The 26,793-nt window shown below is 42.8% G+C and overlaps 1 protein-coding gene across 1 annotated transcript in view; it reads left to right on the forward strand.

Annotated features, from left to right (window-relative positions):
• The window catches only part of LOC126262276 (uncharacterized), a 150,780-nt gene extending 135,109 nt beyond the window's left edge, over positions 1 to 15,671 (forward strand). Inside the window, exon 6 of the mRNA XM_049958788.1 lies at positions 11,098 to 15,671. Coding sequence (XP_049814745.1) covers positions 11,098 to 11,403 — 306 coding nt within the window. The 3' untranslated portion in view covers positions 11,404 to 15,671. The remainder of the gene's footprint in view (positions 1 to 11,097) is intronic.
• The last annotated feature ends 11,122 nt before the right edge of the window (positions 15,672 to 26,793 follow it).

Consider the following 26,793-nt stretch of genomic DNA (forward strand, 5'->3'; position numbering starts at 1 on the left):
CGTAATTGAAATATTTTATCTCTGTTAGCCACGAACAGACCAGACCTCATCGACGGTGTCAGTGTTGAAACAGAGATTAGTGATCATGATGTTGTCATTACGACTATGGTTACGAAAGTTAAAAGGTTGGTCAAGAAGGCTAGCAGATTATTCTTACTAGAAAGGGCAGATAAACAGTTGTTAGCATCCCACTTAGTAAATGAATCGACTTCATTTACTTCCGGTACGATGGACGTGGAAGAATTATGGGCAAATTTTAAACGCATTGTAAATCACGCATTGGAGAAGTATGTGCCGAAAAAGTGGGTTACGGACGGAAAAGACCCACCGTGGTTTAACAGCGCAATTCGGAGAATGCCCAGGAAGCAAAGGCAGTTGCTCTCGCGGTACAAGAAAGATCGGGAGAATGAGGACAGGCAAAAGTTATAGAGATTCGTGTTGCTGTAAAAAGAGTGATGCGACAAGCATTCAACCACTACCACCGTCACACCTTAGCAAAAGATCTTGCTGCAAAGCCAAGGAAATTCTGGTCTTACGTAAAATCGGTAAGCGGGTCGAAGGCTTCCATCCACTCACTCACTGATCAGTGTGGCCTGGCAACGGAAGACAGCAGAACGAAAGCTGAAATTTTAAATTTAGCATTTGAGAAATCTTTCACGCAGGAGGATCGTACAAACATACCGCCGTTTGAGTTTCTTACAGATTCCCGTATGGAGTACATAGTGATAGACATCCCTGGGGTTAGGAAGCATCTGAATGGGTTGAAAATAAATAAATCGCCTGGTCCTGAAGGGATTCCAACTCGGTTTTACAGAGATTACTCTACTGCACTGGCTCCTTAGTTAGCTTGCATTTACCGCGAATCTCTTGCCCAACGTAAAGTCCCGAGCGACTGGAAAAAAGCGCAGGTGACGCCTGTATATAAGAAGGGTAGGATCCTCAAAATTACAGACCAATATCCTGAACAACGGTTTGTTGCAGGACTCTCGAACATATTCTCAGTTCGAATATAATGAATTTCCTTGAGACAGAGAAGTTGCTGTCCATGCATCAGCACGGCTTTAGAAAGCATCGCTCCTGCGAAACGCAACTCGACCTTTTTCACATGATATCTTGCGAACCACGGATGAAGGGTATCAGACGGATGCCATATTCCTTGACTTCCGGAAAGAGTTTGACTCGGTGCCCCACTGCAGACTCCTAACTAAGGTACGAGCATATGATTGGTTCCCAAATATGTGAGTGGCTCGAAGACTTCTTAAGTAATAGAACCCAGTACGTCGTCCTCGATGGTGAGTGTTCATCGGAAGTGAGGGTATCATTTGGAGTGCCCCAGGGAAGTGTCGTAGGTCCGCTGTTGTTTTCTATCTACATAAATGATCTTTTGGATAGGGTGGATAGCAATGTGCGGCTGTTTGCTGATGATGCTGTGGTGTACGGGAAGGTGTCGTCGTTGAGTGACTGTAGGAGGATACAAGATGACTTGGACAGGATTTGTGATTGGTGCAAAGAATGGCAGCTAACTCTAAATATACATAAATGTAAATTAATGCAGATGAATAGGAAAAAGAATCCTGTAATGTTTGGATACTCCATTAGTAATGTAGCGCTTGACACAGTCACGTCGATTAAATATTTGGGCGTAACATTGCAGAGCGATATGAAGTGGGACAAGCATGTAATCGCAGTTGTGGGGAAGGCGGATAGTCGTCTTCGGTTCATTGGTAGAATTTTGGGAAGATGTGGTTCATCTGTAAAGGAGACCGCTTATAAAACACTAATACGACCTATTCTTGAGTACTGCTCGAGCGTTTGGGATCCCTATCAGGTCGGATTGAGGGAGGACATAGAAGCAATTCAGAGGCGGGCTGCTAGATTTGTTACTGGTAGGTTTGATCATCACGCGAGTGTTACGGAAATGCTTCAGGAACTCGGGTGGGAGCCTCTAGAGGAAAGGAGGAGTTCTTTTCGTGAATCGCTGCTGAGGAAATTTGGAGAACCAGCATTTGAGACTGACTGCAGTACAATTTTACTGCCGCCAATTTACATTTCGCGGAAAGACCACAAAGATAAGATAAGAGAGATTAGGGCTCGTACAGAGGCATATAGGCAGTCATTTTTCCCTCGTTCTGCTTGGGAGTGGAACATGAAGAGAAGATGCTAGTTGTGGTACGAGGTACCCTCCGCCACGCACCGTATGGTGGACTGCGGAGTATGTATGTAGATGTAGATTCTGTTTATAGTGGCAGCTGGTTGAAATTTCAACTGGAGAGGATCAATAAGGCATGAAGGAGCATAGAGGGAGGGATATGGATGCAGTGGCACAGCAGGTAACTGGAATACTGGTTAGTAACAAGTTATTGAGGCCACTTTTGTGATTAATGTATTGGATCCGTATGTAGAAGGTTTGAGAAGTGGATCAGTAGGCGTAGAACGCAAGTAGGAGGCAGAAGCTGAAAGTGAGGCTGAGTTTGTGTCTCTTCAGAATATCAAGGGATTTGGAGAACTTATGACAGACAGAGTTTCAGATAATGTTGGGCTATGCTAAGATCACCCCCATGAACCATGGATCTTGCCGTTGGTGGGGAGGCTTGCGTGCCTCAGCGATACAGATGGCCGTACCGTAGGTGCAACCACAACGGAGGGGTATCTGTTGAGAGGCCAGACAAACGTGTGGTTCCTGAAGAGGGGCAGCAGCCTTTTCAGTAGTTGCAGGGTCAACAGTCCGGATGATAGACTGATCTGGCCTTGTAACACTAACCAAAACGGCCTTGCTGTGCTGGTACTGCGAACGGCTGAAAGCAAGGGGAAACTACAGCCGTAATTTTTCCCGAGGGCATGCAGCTTTACTGTATGGTTAAATGATGATGGCGTCCTCTTGGGTAAAATATTCCGGAGGTAAAATAGTCCCCCATACGGATCTCCGGGCGGGGACTAACAAGAGGACGTCGTTATCAGGAGAAAGAAAACTGGCGTTCTACGGATCGGAGCGTGGATTGTCAGATCCCTTAATCGGGCAGGTAGGTTAGAAAATTTAAAAAGGGAAATGGATAGGTTATAGTTGGATGTAGTGGGAATTAGTGAAGTTCGGTGGCAGGAGGAACAAGACTTTTGGTCAGGTGAATACAGGGTTATAAATACAAAATCAAATAGGGGTAATGCAGGAGTAGGTTTAATAATGAGTAAAAAAATAGGAGTGCGGGTAAGCTACTACAAACAGCATAGTGAACGCATTATTGTGGCCAAGATAGACACGATGCCCACGCCTACTACAGTGTACAAGTTTATATGCCAACCGGCTCTGCAGATGATGAAGAAATTGATGAAATCTATGATGAGATAAAAGAAATTATTCAGGTAGTGAAGGGAGACGAAAATTTAATAGTCATGAGTGATTGGAATTCGAGAGTAGGAAAAGGGAGAGAAGGAAACATAGTGGGTGAATATGGATTGGGGGAGAGAAATGAAAGAGGAAGCCGTCTGGTAGAATTTTGCACAGAGCATAACTTAATCATAGCTAACACTTGTTTCAAGAATCATAAAAGAAGGTTGTATACATGGAAGAATCCTGGAGATACTAGAAGGTATCAGATAGATTATATAATGGTAAGACAGAGATTTAGGAATCAGGTTTTAAATTGTAAGACATTTCCAGGGCAGATGTGGCCTCTGACCACAATCTATTGGTTATGAACTGTAGATAAAAACTGAAGAAACTGCAAAAAGGTGGGAATTTAAGGAGATGGGACCTGGATAAACTGACTAAACCAGAGGTTGTACAGAGTTTCAGGGAGAGCATAAGGGAACAATTGATAGGAATGGGGGAAAGAAATACAGTAGAAAAAGAATGGGTAGCTCTGAGGGATGAAGTAGGGAACGCGGCAGAGGATCAAGTAGGTAAAAAGACAAGGGCTAGTAGAAATCCTTGGGTAACAGAAGAAATATTAAATTTAATTGATGAAAGGAGAAAATATAACAACGCAGTAAATGAATCAGGCAAAAAGAAATACAAACGTCTCAAAAATGAGATTGACAGGAAGTGCAAAATGGCTAAGCAGGGATGGCTAGATGACTAATGTAAGGATGTAGAGGCTTATTTCACTAGGGGTAAGATAGATACTGTCTACAGGAAAATTAAAGAGACCTTTGGAGAAAAGAGAGCCACTTGTATGAATATCAAGAGCTCAGATGGAAACCCAGTTCTAAGCAAAGAAGGGAAAGCAGAAAGGTGGAAGGAGTATATAGAGGGTCTATACAAGGGCGATGTACATGAGGGCACTATTATGGAAACGGAAGTGAACGTAGATGAAGATGAAATGGGACATATGAAATACTGCGTGAAGAGTTTGACAGAGCACTGAAAGACCTAAGTCGAAACAAGGCCCGGGGAGTAGACAACATTCCACAAGAAATACTGATAGCCTTGGGAGAGCCAGTCCTGACAAAACTCTACCATCTGGTGAGCAAGATGTATGAGACAGGTGAAATACCCTCAGACTTCAAGAAGAATATAATAATTCCAATCCCAAAGAAAGCAGGTGTTGACAGATGTGAAAATTACCGAACTGTCAGTTTAATAAGCCACGGCTGCAAAATACTAATACGAATTCTTTACAGGCGAATGGAAAATCTGATAGAAGCCGACCTCGGGGTAGATCATTTTGGATTCCGTAGAAATGTTAGGACACGTGAGGCAATACCGACCCTAGGACTTATCTTAGAAGAAAGATTAAGGAAAGGCAAACATATGTTTTTAGAATTTGGAGAATTAGAGGAAGCTTCTGATAATGTCGCCTGGAATACTCTCTTTCAAATTCTGAAGGTGGCAGAGAGCGAAAGGATATTTACAATTTGTACAGAAACCAGATGGCAGTTATAAGAGTCGAGGGGCATGAAAGGGAAGCAGCGGTTGGGAAGGGAGTGAGACAGTGTTGTAGCTTGTCCCCGATGTTACTCAATCTGTATATTGAGCAAGCAGTAAAGGAAACAAAAGAAAAATTCGGAATAGGTATTAAAATACATGGAGAAGAAATAATAATGTTGAGGTTCGCCGATGACATTGTATTCTGTCAGAGACAGCAAAGGACTTGGAAGAGCAGTTGAACGGAATGGACAGTGTCTTGAAAGGAGGATATAAGATGAACATCAACAAAAGCAAAACGAGGATAATGGAATGTAGTCGAATTAAGTCGGGTGATGTTGAGGGAATTAGATTAGGAAATGAGACACTTAAAGTAGTAAAGGAGTTTTGCTATTTGGGGAGCAAAATAACTGATGATGATCGAAGTAGAGAGGATATAAAACGTAGACCGGCAATGGCAACGCAAGAGTTTCTGAAGAAGAGAAATTTGTTTACATCGATTATAGATTTAAGTGTCAGGAAGTCGTTTCTGAAAGTATTTGTATGGAGTGTAGCCATGTATGGAAGTGAAACATGGACGATAAATAGTTTGGACAAGAAGAGAATAGAAGCTTTTGAAATGTGGTGCTACAGAAGAATGCTGAAGATTAGATGGGTAGATCACGTAACTAATGAGGGGGTATTGAATAGAATTGGGGAGAAGAGGAGTTTGTGGCACAATTTGACTAGAAGAAGGGACCGGTTGGTAGGACATGTTCTGAGGCATCAAGGGATCAAAAATTTAGCATTGGAGGGCAGCGTGGTGGGTAAAAATCGTAGAGGGAGACCAAGAGATGAATACACTAAGCAGATTCAGAAGGATGTAGGTTGCAGTAAGTACTGGGAGATGAAGAAGCTTGCACAGGATAGAGTAGCATGGAGAGCTGCATCAAACCAGGCTCAGGACTGAAGAGTACAACAACATGGTATGATGATCATGCTGGTGACGCATGGAAATTATCGTGTTCACGATGGAGGTGGGATGTTGAGTGTAACTATGGGGCCTTGTGGAACTGCAGGTGGTGACTAAGAATCGTTAAGGAGGAGGAAGGAAAACAGTGCAAGGATCCTATGGATTGGGCCATTGTGATTAGGCCTGGAGAGAAGGATATACCACAGAACAGATTTATTCTGTTTATAGTGTCAGCTGGTTGGAATTCAAACTGGAGAGGATGAATAAGACATGAAGGTCCATAGAAGGAGGGATATGGATGCAGTGTCACACAATGTAACTTGAATACTGGTTAGTGAACAAGTTATTGGGGCTAGTTTTGTGATTAATGTATTGGATCCGTATATAGAAGAGAAGAAGGTGTGAGAAGTGGATCAGTAGGCGTAGAATGCAAGTAGGAGGCAGAAGCTGAAAGTGACGCTGAGTTTGTGTCTCTCCAGGATATCAAGGGATTTGGAGAACTTATGACAGACAGGGGTCCAGACGATGTTGGGTTATGCTAAGATGGGGCAGATGAGGGGCTATGTGGGCGAGGTAGAAGGTAGAAGGATGCAGACTCCAGGTGATGCCTGTTAATACTATGAACTGGGCTCTGTGTTGGATGGTAAGGAGGTGTGCTTTCCATGTTAGTTTACTGTGAAGTGTTAGAGTGGTGGGTTTGTCGTCGATCGAGAAGTGGAAACCTGGATGACGGCATCGCTTACTGGTGGGAAAATAGATGGTGGTTTGGCTTGTCTGTGGATTTACTTGATGCTTCCATCACTCAACCAGGAGACTGAAGTGACATTGGAGGGAGGCGTGCGAGAGTTGGATGGTGTCTTACATAGCTAGGTTGGTGGCATATTACAAGAGGCAGGTGGGAGGGGAGATGTCTGCAGTGTAAAGGATGTAAATCAGGAAGGCCAGGGGAGGAGGGGGGGGGGGGCGGAGAGTGGCAGGACACAGCCCTGGAGCACACCTGGAGTAGAGTGAAGGAGTGGCTAGTTATTGTGGATCCCCACTTTCTTCATTTGTTCGTTAGAAAACCGCATTACCAAAAGCCAGGCTCTAACGTCATCACAGGGCACACTGACTTCCAGAGCCCTCTTCTGGAGAAAAGATCTGCATGCTCTGTGCGCGAGGCGCCAGAATGCCTAGTCGCAACCTGTAGACTCCATTGAAAGTGCACAGGCAAGGTGTCGCTTGGCGGCATGGCTGACCAGGTTTCGATTGCCCATCGGTGTTGTCTCGCTGAATTCGTTTTTTTGTGGCCAAGCGTTCCTCAGCATGTCCTTCAAGATTGGCTGGCTCCTCGAAAAATATTGAATAAAACGTGTCTTCCATTCGCTGATGCGAGTGAAAACGAGCTGGGTTCGTAAAAGACGACCCACGTCTAAGGAGGTCAGCAACACACTAGATCCTGCGACAGTGTGGAAAGTCATACATTGACCAGACAGAAGTGATGAACACAGATGTTACACCAGATTAAGTCAGAAAAAACTGCTGTTGCTGACCACGTCATGAGCTGTCTCGACGTAACTGCGACCCCGTCATTGAAGAAGCTGTAGAAACACTTGTGGCTAGCAATTTAATTAACGAACACAGGATTCCGTGTCATCAAACCATTGTCAGCGGTAAGGAATCGTCGACCGCACACAAACGCACAAGTTGAGATAAGGCTGATGGGGAATCAAAACTAGGGCAGTTAAGCCGGGCACCACCACATCGCGCACACTTACATGCTTTTCTCCAGCAGTGGCCTCTGGACGTCGACGTCCCCAATGAGAACGTTATAGCCCGCCCTTTCCTACTGCTATTTTCTGGCGAACCAGTGTATAAAATACCCATCAGCAAAACAACCACAAAACGCATAGAAAAACAGAGGATTTTAGATGCCCCGTTAAGGCCGTCGCAGATGATCAAGTTTGTTCGCCAAATTCTCTCTTCTCTAACCACATATTTGTCAAACAAGCCCTTACACGTACTAAAAAGTTTGTCAGTTTAACTTCACTTTTAAAGCACACGCTGTTCGTGTATAATGTGTTTAGACACTAGTGGAAATGGCTACGAATGCAGATAAAGTGCTTCTGACATTTTCTCTGGCACCGCGTTTAAAAAAGAAGAGGTAAAAAAAAAAAAAGACACTGGTCCAGGGATTGATTTAAATTGAGAAAGAAATATAGACATGGAAACCGATTGAAAGAAATGTTATACTCGGAACCTAATGATTACATCAACTTTCTGTGAATGGACAGTGAAACTCGTAAATGGCCCTCCCATTATAAAAGAAGACACAAGGATGCGAAAATTTATTCTCATGTACTTGTTCCTCTAAACGTAGTTCATTAAAATACCACAATGTGGAAACATGGACCGTAGAAGAACCGGAGAACCAGTATTTTTTGTGTGTATTTTATTGCACTGCAGCTTGTGTACTCAAGGTACCCTCCGCCACACACCGTCAGGTGGTTTGCGGAGTATGGATGTGGATGGTGGGTGGGTGGATGTGTGGTGTATAGAATATTGGTTTTATTCTTAAGATTTTGCAGGGTAATATTAGGCTGGGAAGTTGAGATACCTCTTCTATTTTGGTAATTTCCGGTGCTATTTTGTCCTCAGCCTTGATCGTAGTTTCCATGGTTGTGGAAACTCAGAATATGGTGAGATAAATTTTAATAAAACTATATTTCACTAAACATGCGGTGAAACATCAACAAAAGTAACGTCTGCCATCTTGTCACATTTTCCGCCAGTCAAAGTTTCTGTCAAACACGCTATATGTCTGATAAAGACATCAAACACTACTGTAATCGTCACATATTTAACAAGCATAGTAAAATTTTACAAATGGTTTCCATATCTACGGGAGCTTTTAGACACATTGATAATGTAAACGGAAGTGTACCACAAACCTGGCAAAGGTACCGTGCCCTACGTGTCATAGTACTATCAGATGGGTAGTCTAGACAACACATAGAAGGTAACTTACAGACCAACAAAAAGGCCCTAAAGAAGTATATCCCAAAGGTGATAACCCTGTATGAAACATAAAAGTCTGAATTATCAATGGCGACGGTACTTCACTAACATAGCAACAGTTAAGCAGCACCTGAAGATGTTGAGCATCTGGCTAGTAGAAATGTTGCTGGGTTTCAATAATACAGTCCGATAGATCACCCAAGAAAGTTTCAAAGTTAAATGTCTCACTAACCGTTAGCCAGTAATGAAGAGTCTAACTCCTATGCAGCTGAGTGGCTGTTGTTGCGGTCCTCACTCCGAAGACTGGTTTGAGCAGCTCTCCATGCTACTCCATCCTGTGCAAGCCTCTTCATATCCGAGTAAAAATTGCAACCTGCATCTCTCTGAATCTGCTTACTGTATCTGTTGGTCTCCCTCTACGAGTTCTACCCCACACACTTTCTTCCAGTACTAAATTGGTGCCGCGCGGGATTAGCCGAGCGGCAGGACCACCGTGGTCCCGTGGTTAGCGTGAACAACTACGGAACGAGAGGTCCTTGGTTCAAATCTTTCCTTGTGTCAAGCCGGCACGGTAGCTCAGCGTGTTCGGTCAGAGGGTTAGCAGCCCTCTGTAATAAAAAAACTGAGCTAATCGATCAACAACGAACTTAACCGGATGTATTACCACGTCCGCCCCGAGCAGATGCAACGAACAAAAGTGAACAAAATAAAAAAAAAAAAAGCGGTCTGAGGCGCTACAGTCATGGACTGTGCAGCTGGTCCCGGCGGAGGTTCGAGTCCTCCCTCGGGCACGGGTGTGTCTGTTTGTTCTTAGGATAATTTAGGTTAAGTAGTGTGTAAGCTTAGAGACTGATGACCTTAGCAATTAAGTCCCATAAGATTTCACACACATTTGAAATTTTTTTTGAACTAAAATGGTGATTCCTTCATGTCTCAGAATGTGCCACACTAACTGGTCCCTTCTTCTAGTTAGGTTTTTCCACAAATTTCTTTTCTCCTTAATTCTGTTCAGTACCTCTTCATTAGTTTTGTGATCTACCTATCTAATTTCCAACATTTTTCTGTTAAACCTCTATTCTATTCTTGTCTAAACTGTCCATCGTCCATGTTTCACTTCCACACATGGCTGCACTCCATACAAATACTTTCTTATCAAACTTCTCTTCTTCACAAACGCTTTACTTGCGATTGCCAGTCTACATTTTATATCCTCTCTACCTCGGTCATCATCAATCACTTTTCTGCCCAAATAGCAAAACTCATCTGCTACTGTAACTGTCTCATTACCTAATCTAATTCTCTCAGTATCACCTGACTTAATTCGACTGACTACGTTCCATTATACTCGTTTCGCTTTTGATGTGCCACAAATTTCTTTTCTCTTTAATTCTATTCAGTACCTCTTCATTAGTTTTGTGATCTACCTATCTACCAGTCTACATTGTATATCCTCTCTACCTCGGTCATCATCAATCACTTTTCTGCCCAAATAGCAAAACTCATCTGCTACTGTAATTGTCTCATTACCTAATCTAATTCTGTCGGTATCACCTGACTTAATTCGACTGACTACGTTCCATTATACTCGTTTCGCTTTTGATGTGCCACAAATTTCTTTTCTCCTTAATTTTATTCAGTACCTCTTCATTAGTTTTGTGATCTACCTATCCAATTTTCAACATTTTTCTGTTGAACCTTTCAAGACCCAGTCCATTCCATTCAGCTGCTCTTTCAAGACAGAAACCTCAAGGTTTATATTTCTCCTCCCTTGACTTTAATACCCTCTCCAAATTGTTCTTTTATTTCATTTACTACTTGTTCAGTGTACAGACTGAATAACATCGGGGAGAGGCTGCAACCCCGTCTCACTTCTCCCACTGAGTGCCTAATGAGTGTGACTGCCATACGAAGGATCTGGGTACATCTCGGTTTCGCTGAAGATGTATCTTTTCCGCAGGGAAACCTGCCCGCCGGCCGCGGTGGTCTCGCAGTTCTAGGCGCGCAGTCCGGAACCGTGCGACTGCTACGGTCGCGGGTTCGAATCCTGCCTCGGGCATGGATGTGTGTGATGTCCTTAGGTTAGTTAGGTTTAAGTAGTTCTAAGTTCTAGGGGACTGATAACCACAGCAGTTGAGTCCCATAGTTCTCAGAGCCATTTTTGAAACCTGCCCAAGTCTGCATGAATGTTCGTACTTGCCTTTTCCGGCCTGCTAAACCCGATCCCGCCCTCTGATCCGCTGGTGCCGTGAGTGAGTGCACACTCGGTGACGACGCTGCCCGCCCACAGGTGACGGTGAGCGTCAGCCAGCCGCTGGACACCCGCAAGCGGCCCACGCTGGACAGCCTGCTGGTCCGCATCGGCAACATCCAGGCGCGCATCGACGGGCTAGGCACGGCCGACTACGTGGCCGAGCTGATCGTGAACGTGCTGCCCAACCTGCTGCGCCAGCAGATCATGTCCGCGTTCGCCGAGCCGCTGCGCCTGCGCGTCCAGAAGGAGCTGCTCTCGATGGACGTGGACCGCGAGCTGCGCCGCCGACTGCCCGAGATGGACCAGGTGTTCGCCCAGCTGCAGCAGGAGCGAAACCAGTAGCCGGCCGTCTGTGGCCTCCCGCAGCAGTGACACTGAGAGCGAGGCTGTCCGACAGTGAGCTCACGCATTACCCGACGAGGCCAACTGGGGTCCCAGCCAGAGGGTGTCCGTGACCGAGGAGCGCATTGTCCGATATTTTGAGAACATCATAGTGTGCTAAAGGTCTAGCAACCTTTAAATCATTGGCTGTACCCACGCCATCGACAATACTTTTTGCGTCCTGTGTCTTGATCTTCATGTATTCTCTGGTAATAAGTGTGAATCTACGTTTGGTCTAAACAAACCACTTAAGGGGGGTGGGACGTCAAACGGGCCGACTTGGAGCAGGATAGGCATCACAGGACATTTTAATTTCCAGTGTCTATACTTTTACAAATAAATTCATTAAACTTTGTCAACATCACCAGGAAGGATTCAGGATTCACACTCATTGCAGTGGAAGTTCGAAAACATAACAAAATAAATTTTTTTTTGCGTGTGAAAATTCATCATTTTTTCACTTACTAATGGCTGCATTTGTTGCTATAGGTACAGTTTTCTTCATAAGTTAGAGAGATTCTTCGATGAATTTTGCACAGCATACATACCACACTTAGAGGTGCATGAAACTCTAGAATTTATTTAATTTATGAAAAAACGATTGAGCTGCTGTATTTTAAACTTCATGTTTAAAAAAACACAAATTTTGTAGTTTATTACCTCAATTTTTACCACAGTTTTTAATAGATTTGGAAAATTCTAGAGTTTCGTACACCTTTAAGTATGGGTTGTATGCTGTGCAAAATTCATTGAAGAATCTGTCTAACTTATGAAGAAAAGTGTACCTATAGCAACAAATGCAGCCATTAGTAAGTGAAAAAATGATGAAATTTCATATGTAAAAAAAATTATTTCGTTATGTTTTACAACTTCCACTGCTAAGAGTGTGAATTCTGAATCCTTCCTGGTCATGCTGACAAAGTTTTGTAAATTTATTTGTAAAAGTATAATCAGTGGAAATTGAAATGTCCTGCTCCAAGTCGGCCCGTTTGACGTCCTACCCCCCTTAAAGTAGTGGGCACCTCGCCTGTTCCAATCTAAGGCCAGCCATCTCTTCTACAGTCTTCTGGTATCTCGTTTCCTTGTGGTTTGTCGTTTAATACTTGTTTTGTTAGTCTGCCTCCTGTCATCCAGTCAATATACCCTAGTCATTCTCAGCCCCCTTCTTTTTATGCCTTTGTCAACGAAATAAATTCCCCCCCTCCCCCCAGCTCTGATGTCTCCATTTTTCATCTAATATCTCACACTGGGACCCTTTTGGGTGCCTCATAAATTTCATTTCAGTGGTCAGCATACGCGTTTCGTCATGCTTTCGTGTTGCCGAGAAAGCTGTAGCCGTTGCTTGATCAAATTTAATTTTTGTTTCGTCGGTTTCTTGGCTAGTGGTGTGTGTGTTGTGCCACGCACTACCTGATATGTATTGCATTTATTCCATATGTAGAATGCCTTTTCCGTAAAAGGCAACAATATTAAATGTGCCCTCCACGCATATGTGGTTCAGAAAATACAGTTTCATTTGGAGATCTTGCCCACTGTCTTACAAAATTATTTGGTCTCCATCAAATGCCGTTGTGTCTATCCAGTTATCTGTTCCTGTGATAATGTCCCAGTTAATCTTCATTCTCTGTTATCAAGAATGTCTTCAATAAAAAAAACACCAAAAAGTGTGGGCGATAAGCTAACCCATGTCTCTTAACTCTGTTAAGTGGTATGGTTCCAGTCTTCACTTTACTCATGTTTATTATAATTCTTGTTTCTCGAATTAGGCTTGGGGTACTCTCGTCAATTTAAAATACTCCATAAAATAAAATACTGTTACTTCATTTTTTTCCTGAACACATAACAGACACGTACTGTGAATCAGTGATTGCTGCCTACGAAAGTATGTCGATTAATATTGCATGTCTTTTGCTATTCACACCGACACACACTCAGGTATGGCCATACCACTGGTTCGTCTATACATCTGCGTTCCATCGCGGTCGACAGGGAGACTGTAGCGTCTCTGCTTCTAAGTATCCATAAGTGGCCAACGGCTTCTCGAATGGAGTACTAGAGAGCTGAGCACGGAATGTGCAACTGTGCAAGTGACTATAAGGTGAATTCATCCACATATGTGATGCAGGTGTGCACTGCTCTGGGGGGAAAAAGGTCGCTCTTACCAAATCTTCAGTATCACACTTGCCGCAAGAAAAATGTTGATCATACTTCTTTGCTGGTCGTGGTGAAATCTCCTCTCCCCCCACCCTCCCGCCATCCCCCCCCCCCCCAGCGCCCGCCACCCCCATGTTCTCCACTCACCTCTATCTAATGTCGAATCTCTATATTACTGTTATTTATTCAACTCAAACGCTTTTGCAATACGTTCCATTGCCTTCTCCTGCAGTGGTAACAACTGAACTGGTGTGTGACTATTGGTAGCCAAGTACCAAGTTGACTCCTGCTAGTGTGGGACCACAGTTGGCTTTATCGAGTAATAGATCACCAAAAAGTAAAATTTATTTTGCGGAATCACTGCACTCGAGTAACAAATATAAGCTACAATGAGTTAGTGTATTAGGGAAATCGTGTTGCAGTCTGTTGTGAATGAACTTTAATAACATCAGCAGCAGCAACATGACATTATTCAGCCAAAGATGAAAGTACACTTTCAGACAAGAAAAAGGAGTGCTATGAGATACTGATAGTTTAATGGACCATTTAACTGTATATTATGGCGTGAAATGTTTTATTCTGTGTATGTTATTTAAAAGATCTGTACCAACTTGAAAGAAGTATTTTAGAGCAACGAATGACGAATTTCCTGTGCTGTATATCATGCATTTCTCCTCCTGTCTGTCGCAACAGGAAACTTATATTTTCCGGCGTCTTGAGGACAGGGGGACGGGGAACTAGTATGATGAGGTTCAGCAAGTATATCGTTGCTACTTATGAGACATGGAGGGGAAGGCAGAGATTTTAACGGACGAATTACCTACTGCGCAGCAGCAGCTGAACGTCTAACTGTTTTCTCCTTAGCAATTTACATTCCACCTGCTTGTCGTTTGTTTTGTTTTTTCACAAATTGAACTTCCTGCAGTCCTCCCTTCAGACAAGACACAGTGAACATGGAAAATGTTCATGAACTGAAAATGAACATGCATTGAAAATAAAAATCCAAACATAGTACTGATGCTTCCTGTTCCAAAGTCGTGTACGTCACATTCCAAATACTAACAGACCACTGGCAAAAGACACTGACAAGTAGCAATTGGTGCAGTCTGGAGAGACTCCACCAACCATCTGCCCCTTCGCTGCTGTCTGTGGAATGGTAGCTGTGCCACTCTGCCTTCTCGATTCTTTGACGAGAAGATGTAGTCTTCTAATAATGCTCCACACCTCAACATATATGTTCCAATGTCTTATAATTCTTAGTTTTTAGTACATGTTCCTCAGTAACAGGTTATTTTTCATCCCAGGTGAGTATTTCCATCACAAAGTTTCTTTTTGTCATGTTTTATTGGGCCACTTTTTTGCCTGTCCGTCTGGTCGATACAACTTTTGCAGGCGATTTGAAAATAACTTCCTGATAAGCTAGAGAGTTGAAGTAATAAACATAGCTCAGAAGTGGATAAAAATGCAATATTAAGTCGCTTTCTTGTCGGTCTATTCGGTAGGGGTGGGCTCCGGGGTGGATAAAATTCGTAATGCCTGACAGCTAGGCTGCCCTGTATGACCAGCATGTTGTGCAGATGGTGTCAGAATGCTCTCCCAGTGGTAAGCGAGCAGACGAGCATGACTCAGGACAGGGGGGGGGGGGGGGGCGGGGGAGAGGAGATGAATATCCCAAATTTTGCAATTGATTTGAACCTATTTCTCAATGACCTAGAGACTTGAAATTTTAAACATAGGACAAAATGGATGAGAGTGCAATATTAAATCACTTTTTGTGTGGTGTGTTCTCCCATTTTCCTGTTCCAGTCAGGAATGGTTCAAAGGAAGAACGATTGATGGAAAGCCTCTCCGTGAGATGGAATATCTCTCATTTTTACCTTCTCCTCTGTATGTAGGAAGCAATATAGCGATTGAGTCAGGTGCAGAGAAACTAAAATAAACATGAAATTTATCACATGGCTGTGTTGTAATCTCATAAAATGTATGAAATAGCTTGAAAAATTTCACACACAAAGACTAAAAAGTAAAAATAATTATTTCAGTAAAATTCAATTTTTAATACACCAACTTCTTAAGCCAGACTTAAAAGTATAAATTATTTCTCCTAATCCCATACAGGTTAGTAACCCCTCTTTAATAGCTGTGAAAGTAATTGTAAGGTTTTAAAACGAAACATGTGGGGTACATGTCATACATAATTGATACATGAATAGTCCACTTTCTTATTCGTATCTATTGCATGTGCCCTGCAAGTATTGCCATAGCTATTAAAAATCACGATCACAAATTTTGAGGACTATCTCTATGAGGTTGCAGTCTGTATAGGATCAACAGAAATTATTTTATATAAGGAGCAATCAAATGGAAATGAGACAGATGGAAAGAAATGAGTGAACTGTTTATTCTTTCAAAAGTAATAACAGTAATTCATTTATCCCACTGTGAGACAAGACTCGTGAAGTGACTGTCTGGCTATGGCTTACGTGCTTGTAGCCAAGTTGTGCATCTGTATTTGGCCTGCTTTATCATTCGTAAGTATCAGCTGACGATCTCTGGTAAATGGAACGTTTATGCTCTTACAGAGAAAACATCACTGTTCAGAGTTTAATGCTAATATCGCTTAATTACTTCACAGCCAGATTCTAGAACTCTGCTCAGCTGTGAATGACTGGTTACTGAGAATTCAGTGTTGTCGTACTAGCCGGTTACTACACCGGTGTCCAAAATTAAAGCAATAAACGGAAATTTTGCAAGGATGCGTTTATTTTGTCACAAAACACTATAAACTGGTAACAGTAACGTGGGAACAATGTGGAGAGCGTAAACACCTGCAACATGCATAAAGGTACACAAAAATGTTCTTCGTTTCTTCCAACTTAATGGATTTGCACATACATTCTGACAACCGACTAATGTGCTCAGTATGAAGTGTGATCGCCTCTGGCAGCAGTACAGATCTGACAGCGACGAGGCATGCCTGAATGATGTCGTCAGTCTCATGTTGAGGTAATAACGACCATTCTTTCTGCAGAACTGCTCACAAGTCTTTGAGAGTGGTTGGTGGATGCCGACGTAATGCAACCCGTCTCCCCAGTGCATCCCAGACGTGGTGCGTGGGATTCAAATCTGGAGAGCGAGCAGGCCACGCCATGAGTACAATATCTTCCGTTTCCAAGAAAACATCAACCGCCCGTGCTCTATGAGATCGACCATTATCGTCCATCAGTACGAAGTCTGGGCTCACAGTATCTCGCAACAACCGCAGACGAGGTCCCAAAATCTCGTCACGATACCTGACAGCAGATAAACCTTGCCGACCCAGCTACACAATTTCATGAAGAGGGATTCGAGTGGTTAACATAATGCGTGCCCAAACCGTTAGGAATCCTCCTCGATATTGGTCTTTTTCCACAATGTTTAGATTCCGAAATCGTGTTCCACGTTCCCTCTAGATGCGAAACTGTCGAGAATTACTCTCCAGACCAGATCGGGACTCATTTTTGAAAAGAACATATTCGACCATCCCAGACGTTCCCTTCTGTAAAGATGCGTCAGAGGTACACATACAGCAGGTCCCTACAATAAAGGCCACTCTGCCGAAGCCTTCTGTACGCCGTTTTCCTCCATACAACACGTCCGATGGGTGCTGCTGGGTCAGATGCCAGTTGCCGTGCAGCACTGAGGCGGTACCGTTGTGCCTTTACAGCCAAATAACGGTCCTCTGTTTCTGATGTCAAACGTGGACGGTCCTGTCCTGGTCTTCGGGATACAGTTTCGGTCTCTACAAACAGTTGCCACATCCGAGAAACAACGAAACGATTCGGGCCACTGCAATTTGCGATTATCCTGCTTCCATTCTTCCTCCAGCGCAGAGAGTCTGGTAGGCGTCTTCTCTGAGCCATACTGCACCGTCTGTGACTGTGTACACAGCGACTGTAGATGTGGGACTACCCGGAAAACGCTACCCCTTTTGATAGGTCCCTTGACGTCATCGTTGGTGTGGTTGTCCGTTGCCCAGAATGCCATTTTCTGCGCAGAACACTATCGTACCGACACCTGCTGACAGTTTGTATGAATATATCGTGAATTAGACACAGGACGGGGAAACTGCGGTTGTTGCTTTAATTTTGGACACCAGTGTTATTATGTGTCTTCACTTTAATAACTGCTAGAGAGCCTACACAGAATATATATATATGTATATATATATATATATATATATATATATATATATATATATATATATATATATATATATATACGGTGTTACAAAAAGGTACGGCCAAACTTTCAGGAAACATTACTCACACACAAATAAAGAAAAGAAGTTATGTGGACATGTGTCCGGAAACGCTTAATTTCCAAGTTAGAGCTCATTTTAGTTTCGTCAGTATGTACTATACTTCCTCGATTCGCCGCTAGTTGGCCCAATTGAAGGAAGGTAATGTTGACTTCGGTGGTTGTGTTGACATGCGACAGATTTTCTGTGAACGTTTGGGCAGGCATTGTTGGTGATGTCTTGAATGGGCCCCATGTTCTTCCACCTACGCTCAATGGAGCACGTTATCATTATTTCATACGGGATACTCTACCTGTGCTGCTAGAACATGTGCCTTTACAAGTACGACACAACATGTGGTTCATGCACGTTGGAGCCCCTACACATTTCAGTTGAAGTGTTCGTACTCTTCTCAACAACATATTCGGTGACCGATGGATTGGTAGAGGCGGACCAGTTCCATGGCCTCCACGCTCTCCTGACCTCTTGACTTTCATTTATGGGGGCATTTGAAAGCTCTTGTCTACGCAACCCCGGTACCAAATGTAGAGACTCTTCGTGCTCGTATTGTGGACGGCTGTGATACAATACGCCACTCCAGGGCTGCATCAGCGCATCAGGGATTCCATGCGACGGAGGGTGGATGCATGTATCCTCGCTAACGGAGGACATTTTGACCATTTCCTGTAACAAGGTGTTTGAAGTAACGCTGGTACGTTCTGTTGCTTATTTATTTTATTTATCTATTTATTTATTTATTGTTCCGTGGGACCACATTAAGGAGAAGTCTCCATGATCATGGAACGAGTCAATACATGAAATTATAACACGATTGTAGAAACAGATAAATGAAATATAAGAAACATATTCAGTTGTAGATTGTAGAAACAGATAAAATAAAATATAAGAAACATATTCAGGCGACACGTCGTTAGTTTAAATAAAGAAAATCAAGAATGTAACACTGGAATTCGCTTAATTTTTTAGCTCTTCCAGGAGCTCCTCGACAGAATAGAAGAAGTGAGCCATGAGGAAACTCTTCAGTTTAGACTTAAAAGCGTTTGGGCTACTGCTAAGATATTTGAGTTCTTGTGGTAGCTTATTGAAAATGGATGCAGCAGAATACTGCACTCCTTTCTGCACAAGAGTCAATGAAGTGCATTCCACATGCAGATTTGATTTCTGCCTAGTATTAACTGAGTGAAAGCTGCTAACTCTTGGGAATAAGTTAATATTGCTAACAACAAACGACATTAAAGAAAATATATACTGTGAGGGCAATGTCAAAATTCCCAGACTATGGAATAGGGGTCGACAAGAGGTTTTCGAACTTACACCACACATAGCTCGAACAGCCCGTTTTTTAGCCAAAAATACCCTTTTTGAATCAGAAGAATTACCCCAAAAAATAATACCATATGACATAAGCGTATGAAAATATGCGAAGTAGACTACTTTTCGTGTTGAAATGTCACTTATTTCAGATACTGTTCTAATGGTAAATAAAGCGGCATTTAGTTTCTGAACAAGATCCTGAACATGGGCTTTCCACAACAACTTACTATCTATCCGTACGCCTAGGAACTTGAACTGTTCCGTCTCGCTTATAACATGCCCATTCTGTCTGATTAAAATATCAGTTCTTGTTGAATTGTGAGTTAGAAACTGTAAAAACTGAGTCTTACTGTGATTTAGCATCAAACTATTTTCCACAAGCCACGAACTTATTTCGTGAACTACATTATTTGTTACTGTTTCAATATTACACACAAGATCCTTCACTACCAAGCTGGTGTCATCAGCAAACAGAAATATTTTTGAATCACCTGTAATACTAGAAGGCTTATCATTTATATAAATAAGAAACAGCAGTGGCCCCAGCACCGATCCTTGGGGAACGCCCCATTTAACAGTGCCCCATTGGGACTGAACATCATTACCACTCTCAATATTGGGGAGAATTACCTTCTGCTTTCTGTTTTTAAGAGGCGAACCAATTGTAAGTTACTCCCCTTACTCCATAATGTTCCAACTTCTGCAGTAATATTTTGCTGTGTGTTTCCATTCCATGATTAATGTGATTTGAAGAGAAGTAATAAAATGAGCTCTAACATGGAAAGTAAGCGTTTCCGGACACATGTCCACATAACATATTTTCTTTCTTTGTGTGTGAAAGTTTGGCCGTACCTTTTTGTAACAGTGTATTCTGTGTAGGCTAAGTTCGATTAAAGGAAAGAAGAGAAGAGATTCAAAGGAGAGCTCCACGACTGGTAATTGGTTTCTTAAGCCAGCGTGTGACTGTCACAGGGCGCAGTGGAAGATGCTGCAAGGAAAACGTACCTCGTCGTCGCGTTATTCACAAACATCCAAGAGCCCACCAAGAAAATTAACCAAGTAGATAATATATCTCACTTAATGAGCAGGGCATGAAGTATTAGAAGTATTCGGACTCATACACAAGGGTCCTGACAATCTCTCTGCCAACACCCTGCCCGCGAACTGAGCAATTAAGGACGGAAGATGTCAAGGTTCACAATGCACCCACACATCGTACAGTGTCTCACGGAGTACAAATTTGGATGCGGATGTAAAATAATGACGTCAAGATATCTGCAGAAATCGTAATACTTAATGATAGTCATACGTCTTCAGCTACACCGACTATTTTCTGCTAAGAGAATTTGTCTTAATGTGTTACTTCATAGCCAACTGAAAAACCGAGCATTTATTTTTGAATGTTTCTGTGTGACAGTAATGAGTATTGCTGATGATGCAGCCCATAAAAAGTACTTTCATATATCTTCTACAGCATGAAATAAATAGGTCATGATAAAATATTTGCTCTAAAATGGAGCTTTCGAAAATACGTTCTCCATATTCCTAGACTTCCGTGAAGATCACTCAAAGGTTCCACGAAATTTATATGTTTCCATCACAATATTCAACAAACTGACTTAAAAAAAACAATAAAAATTAACGCCTCCCCGAAAGTAGAATAACAAATAATCATCGCTTCCACTTACTAATTTCGATAGTTGGTACGAATCTGACACCAACAGCGAATAACGTTGTATTTATCACCGACTGTACACCAACCTTGCAGACGACAAACTCAGCAGCGGGGTGAAACTTTTAGAGAAGTGAAATCCGATTGGAACAAAACTTTAAATTTGAAACTTCTTTATTTATTTGTGTGTGTCTGTACTTAAATTGCTGAATAACTGAGAAGATGAAGCTTCCACGTTATTTTATTCTGAAACAGCTGAGTAAAACTGAACGTACTGAGCCTTTTTCTTATCATGTCAACACTGACCCACAATATTCTAGCGCAACGCAATATGACTGCTCAAAAAAAATTACAACTTGAATTCAAATAATTAATTCAAAAGAATGACACTGACTAAAAAGAAATTTTAACAATAACGTAAACATTTCATTAAGCACATACCTCACAAAAATCATCATTATGCGAACTACTGCAATACAGCGAGGGTTAATGCTGCCAGCTAAATAAAAGATTCTAACCACTAAAGCCACTAACTACTAATAGGCATGTGGTTAGCAAGGGAAGGATTTTGTTGCCAACCAAATAATGTATTTTATACCTTAATAATATGACATTCAGTTCAAACACGATTATAAATCGTCATTGACATCCAGTAAACAGATATATAATCATGAATAATTTTCAATCTCCAAGTCGGATACTTCCAGATCGTTAGCCTACGCTAACACTTCAGACCTCTACCCTCCATCAATGCTAACTTCTCACATTTAACATCCATTAATGTTGGCCTTTCACCTCCAACAGCCAAACAGTACTTCCATCACTGCTGGCGACTAATTTCCAATTGCCCAACAGTACTGGCGATTAACTTCCAACAATGAGTCCAACCAGCCACAGAGAGTCTTACAAAGAAAGCGCAGTCAGAGATCCAATGCAAAGCGCTATACAGCGCTGCCAACACAAAAGCAGCCCACTTACAAATTAATAACGTTAGCGTAATTCTGCACCACATTAAAAGAAGTGTGTCGCAAAAGTCCGCATTCGTACTTCTATCATTTGCAGCTATAAGGGACGATCAAAAAATGTCCCTTTGAAGGAAGTGCAGCAGCATATATGAAACGTAGCGCGACTCCAATGCGAGTACATAAGCACGAACATGTCGGGAAGGGCCTAGTGTGGCATTTCTGTCTTTCTGACGTGCGTGTGGTGAATGCGGAAAAGTGAACAAATGCGTCGATAAAGGACTAACGTGCTGTTATCCTTTCCTTGACGGCCGAATTACAAACACAGGTAGTCATCCGTCGGTGAATGAAGAATATGTATGCAAGTAAGGTCAAACGACCGGGGAAACTGCGAGAAATGGTCTTGCTGCTTCGTGATAACACAAATCCCCGTATCGGAAATATTGTAATGGCGAAGCTCCGCTAACACAAGGGGAAGCACTTGAGCACCCGGCCTATAATCCTCACCTCTTCTCATGCGATTACCACGCCTTTGGTCTCTTATAAAAGACCTTGAAGGCTTTACGATTCCTGTGGGACAAGGATGTGCAGCAGGCAATTACGGATTTTGCAGGTAGCAACGAACAGTTACCTTGAACATTCTGCATACCTGGGATGATTGCCTCAATGCGCTTTTGCTTGACTGGAATATCGATTTTGGACTGTACGGCCTTTAAATGGAAAATTTTTGATCGTTCCCTGTATGTATGCAGGATCTTTTCTAAGATGTGCCAGGAACATTTTCTCTGGTGTTTAGGCAGATTTTTTTTTGCATGTGTGGAAGCTTAGGCAAAAAAATTACTGCTTATCACATGTTCCATGCTATGCCCACTGCCAAAGGAAAGCGTCGGTTAGTTTTCCATTATAAACAAAATGATTTTTATAGCGAAGTTTTACGTGCCCATTCGACAGAGCGGTCATAAATTAGTCCAGTGCAATATTCGTTTGATCGATATGTGTTAGCAGGAACGGTAAACACGGAGAATAACGAGTACGCCAGCAGCGCCCTGGCCCGCACTGACTGCAACCGCCATGCAACCGCTATAAAAATCATTTTGCTTATAATGGAAAACTAACCGACGCTTTGCTTAGGCACTGGGCGTCGCATAAACGACGTGATGAATAGCACTTATTTGAGCTGACTCCCACTGCACTCTGCAAAATTCTGCAAACATCTGCCGAAACACCAGATAAAATGCGCCTGACGACTCTTAGGAGTGACACCTGGTACGTGTGAGACAAGATTTCATAAAAACAGTGTCGTCACTGGGGCTCAGTTCTAAGTAGGACTCATCACTGAAGACAGTTATATTGCAGTCAATAAAATTCCAGGCCAACGTTGTTTCTGTTGACGCCCCAGAAGGCGAAGGGATCGCGCAACCTGGCTGTCGCCGGACTGATGGTCTGGGATGCCATTTAGATCATAGCGGGACTCCTTTGGTTGCCATCCGCGTCATCCTGACAGTACAGAGGTACGTCGGCGATATACCACGCCCAGTTTTTTTTGCCCTTCGTGAGAAGCCATTCCCGGCTTGCATTTCAGCAAGATAAGGCCCCGCCCTCACACAGCGGGAACTTCTACTGCCTGTCTTCGTGCTTGCCAGACGCTGTCTTGGTGACAAACATCGCCGGATCTCTCCCCAGTTGATACCATTTGGAGCATCATGGGCAGGGCCCTGCAACCAGCTCGGGATTTTGACGATCTAACGCACCAGTCGTACAGTATTTGGCACAATATCCCTCAAGAGGACATCCAGTAATTCTGACAATCAAGGGCAATCCGAGGGCATAAGGGCCAGAGGTGGACCAACGTGTTATTGACTTGTTCAATTTGTGAAGCGCTTTCTCTTGAATAAATCGTCCAATTTTTTCTGAAATTGTAATTATTTGTCAGTACATGTACATCATATCTACCGATTTCCGTCCCTTTCGTATAATTTCTTCGTATTTTGTACGTGTACACTGCTGGCCATTAAAATTGCTACACCAAGAAGAAATGCAGATGATAAACGGGTATTCATTGGACAAATATATTATACTAGAACTCACATGTGATTACATTTTCACGCAGTTTGGGTGTATAGCTCCTGAGAAATCAGTACCCAGAACAACCACCTCTGGCCGTAATAACGGCCTTGATACGCCTGGGCATTGAGTCAAACAGAGCTTGGATGGCGTGTACAGGTACAGCTGCCCATGCAGCTTCAACACGATACCACAGTTCACCAAGAGTAGTGACTGGCGTATTGTGACGAGCCAGTTGCTCGGCCAGCATTGACCAGACATTTTCAATTGGTGAGAGATCTGGAGAATGTGCTCGCCGGGCAGCAGTCGAACATTTTCTGTATCCAGAAAGGCCCGTACAGGACCTGCAACATGCGGTCGTGCATTATCCTGCTGAAATGTAGGGTTCAGCAGGGATCGAATGAAGGTTAGAGCCACGGGTCGTAACACATCTGAAATATAACGTCCACTGTTCAAAGTGCCGTCAAGGCGAACAAGAGGTGACCGAGACGTGTAACCAGTGACACCTCATACCATCACACCGGGTGATAACGCCAGTATGGCGATGACGATTACACGCTTCCAATGTGTGTTCACCGCGATGTCGCCAAACATGGATGCGACCATCATGATGCTGTAAACAGAACCTGGATTCATCCGAAGAAATGACGTTTTGCCATTCGTGCACCCAGGTTCATCGTTGAGTACATTGTCTCCGAGATGATAGTCCACGCTGCTGCAAACGTCGTCGAACTGTTCGTGCAGATGGTTGTTGCCTAGCAAACGTCCCCATCTATTGATCTATTGACTCAGGGATCGAAACGTAGCTGCACGATCCGTTACAGCCACGCGGATAAGATGCCTGTCATCTCGACTGCTAGTGATTCGAGGCCGTTGGGATCCAGCACGGCGTTCCGTATTATCCTCCTGAACCCACCGATTCCATATTCTGCTAACAGTCATTGGATCTCGACCAACGCGAGCAGCAATGTCGCGATACGATAAACCGCAATCGCGATAGGCTACAATCCGACCTTTATCAAAGTCGGAAACGTGATGGTACGCATTTCTCCTCCTTACACGAGGCATCACAACAACGTTTCACCAGGCAACGCCGGTCAACTGCTGTTTGTGTATGAGAAATCGGTTGGAAACTTTCCTCATGTCAGCACGCTGTAGGTGTCGCCACCGGCGCCAACCTTGTGTGAATAGTCTGAAAAGATAATCATTTGCATATCACAGCATGTTATTCCTGTCGGTTAAATTTCGCGTCTTTAGCACGTCATCTTCGTGGTGTAACAATTTTAATGGTCATTAGTGTTTTATCACATATAATACTTAGTGCCTGAGTATTAACGGCACTAGAAACAAAAATTTTCTTACTTGCACTTAGAACCATTCAGTTTCTTGGAATGGCAGTTGCAAAGCTCTTAATAAATAATTTATTTTCTAATTTCCTTCATTATTTTTAAATGTGTTGAGGTAGGCAGTATAATTCTGTGTTGCCTGCATACCTTCTGAATTCTTCTGATAGGAATAAGTTAGGTACAAAAAGAGACAGACACATTGACTTTTGATTCTCCTGACAAATGTGGAGTTTGGTACTTAGAACGTTTTTCATTTCGGCTTACAGAATGTTGTGTTAATAAAATACTATAAGAACATACCAACGGTTCCATGATAAAAACTGACGTTAAAAGTTGTTCCAATTATCCAAGGATTAAGAACCGTTTATGTAAAACAATGTTTCCTGTCTATTCCACTGCCTGTTTCACCTAGAATACGGTGGACAAACTAGAGACAATGGCGTGTTTACTGTAGCCTCGCGAAATTTCTAAATTAAAGGAATGAAGGAATGTTGGACTGTGACGGCAAATAAGTAGGAGGAGGATGGTTATGGTTTAACCACACATCAATGACGATACCATCGAGAGGGTACACTCGGAGTGACGAAGTTCGACAAAGGCAGGACGGGGATTTGGACCGATGTCCTCCGGAATTCGAGTTCATTGCCTCAGCCACTTCGTTCTGTGTGGCATCTGGCAAACTGAAGTTCTCTTAATAGCGATGTACAAATGAAGCAAGGTATAAAATAACTTTACTAACTTCTTTATTTACAATTACACACAGAAAATCAGTAGAAGCCAAGAACCCTGAAAATGAGTCTGAGATCCTATCGTGATACTTTATTTTACAGCTCCATCTTGATCACTCAAACTTTTGCACTTCACTATTACCGGCTTCGGTTACTGCCATCTTCAGGTCATAAAATATTCTGATGTAGGTGTCAACGTCAAATTATACATATAGGTACGTAGTAAGTGTTTACTATGTACCTACATGTAAAACATAGTAAGTGTTTACTACGTACCTAAGTGTATAACTTGACATTGATACCTAAATCGGAATATTTTATAATCTGAAGATGGCAGGAGCCGAAACTGGTAATAATGAAGTGTAAAAGTTTGAGTGATCAAGACGGACCTGTAAAATAAACTGACACGCAGAAAAGCTACAGTACTCGGATCTGCAGTAATGTCGTGCCCTGAAATTTAGTAAGTGAATATTTCCATCGTATGAGAGAGCAGCAAGACCGCAGCTTTCACTGCCTGCGACAACATTTCCTGGGACGCCACTCTCTTCACCTGATGGAACTCTGCGTGGAAACCAGAGCGCCGAGCGTGAATGTTGTGGCCGTCATTGGCGGAGGAGGGCGTTATCAGTTCGTTCGGGCAGCGGGCCAAGGAGGGCGGTAGATAAGTCGGTTTCCCAACCAACAGGAACGACGTCTTCAAATCGAACTGTGCATGGATCTCCTACAAATTAAACTCGGGCAGAAACAGGTTTCCCTTCGTTATAGCGTGACAGTTTCAGCATTAAAGAATACAGGAGAGGGAGTTTATTTC

The sequence above is a fragment of the Schistocerca nitens genome, chromosome 6, assembly GCF_023898315.1.
Source record: "Schistocerca nitens isolate TAMUIC-IGC-003100 chromosome 6, iqSchNite1.1, whole genome shotgun sequence".
Classification (NCBI taxonomy): Eukaryota; Metazoa; Arthropoda; class Insecta; order Orthoptera; family Acrididae; genus Schistocerca; species Schistocerca nitens.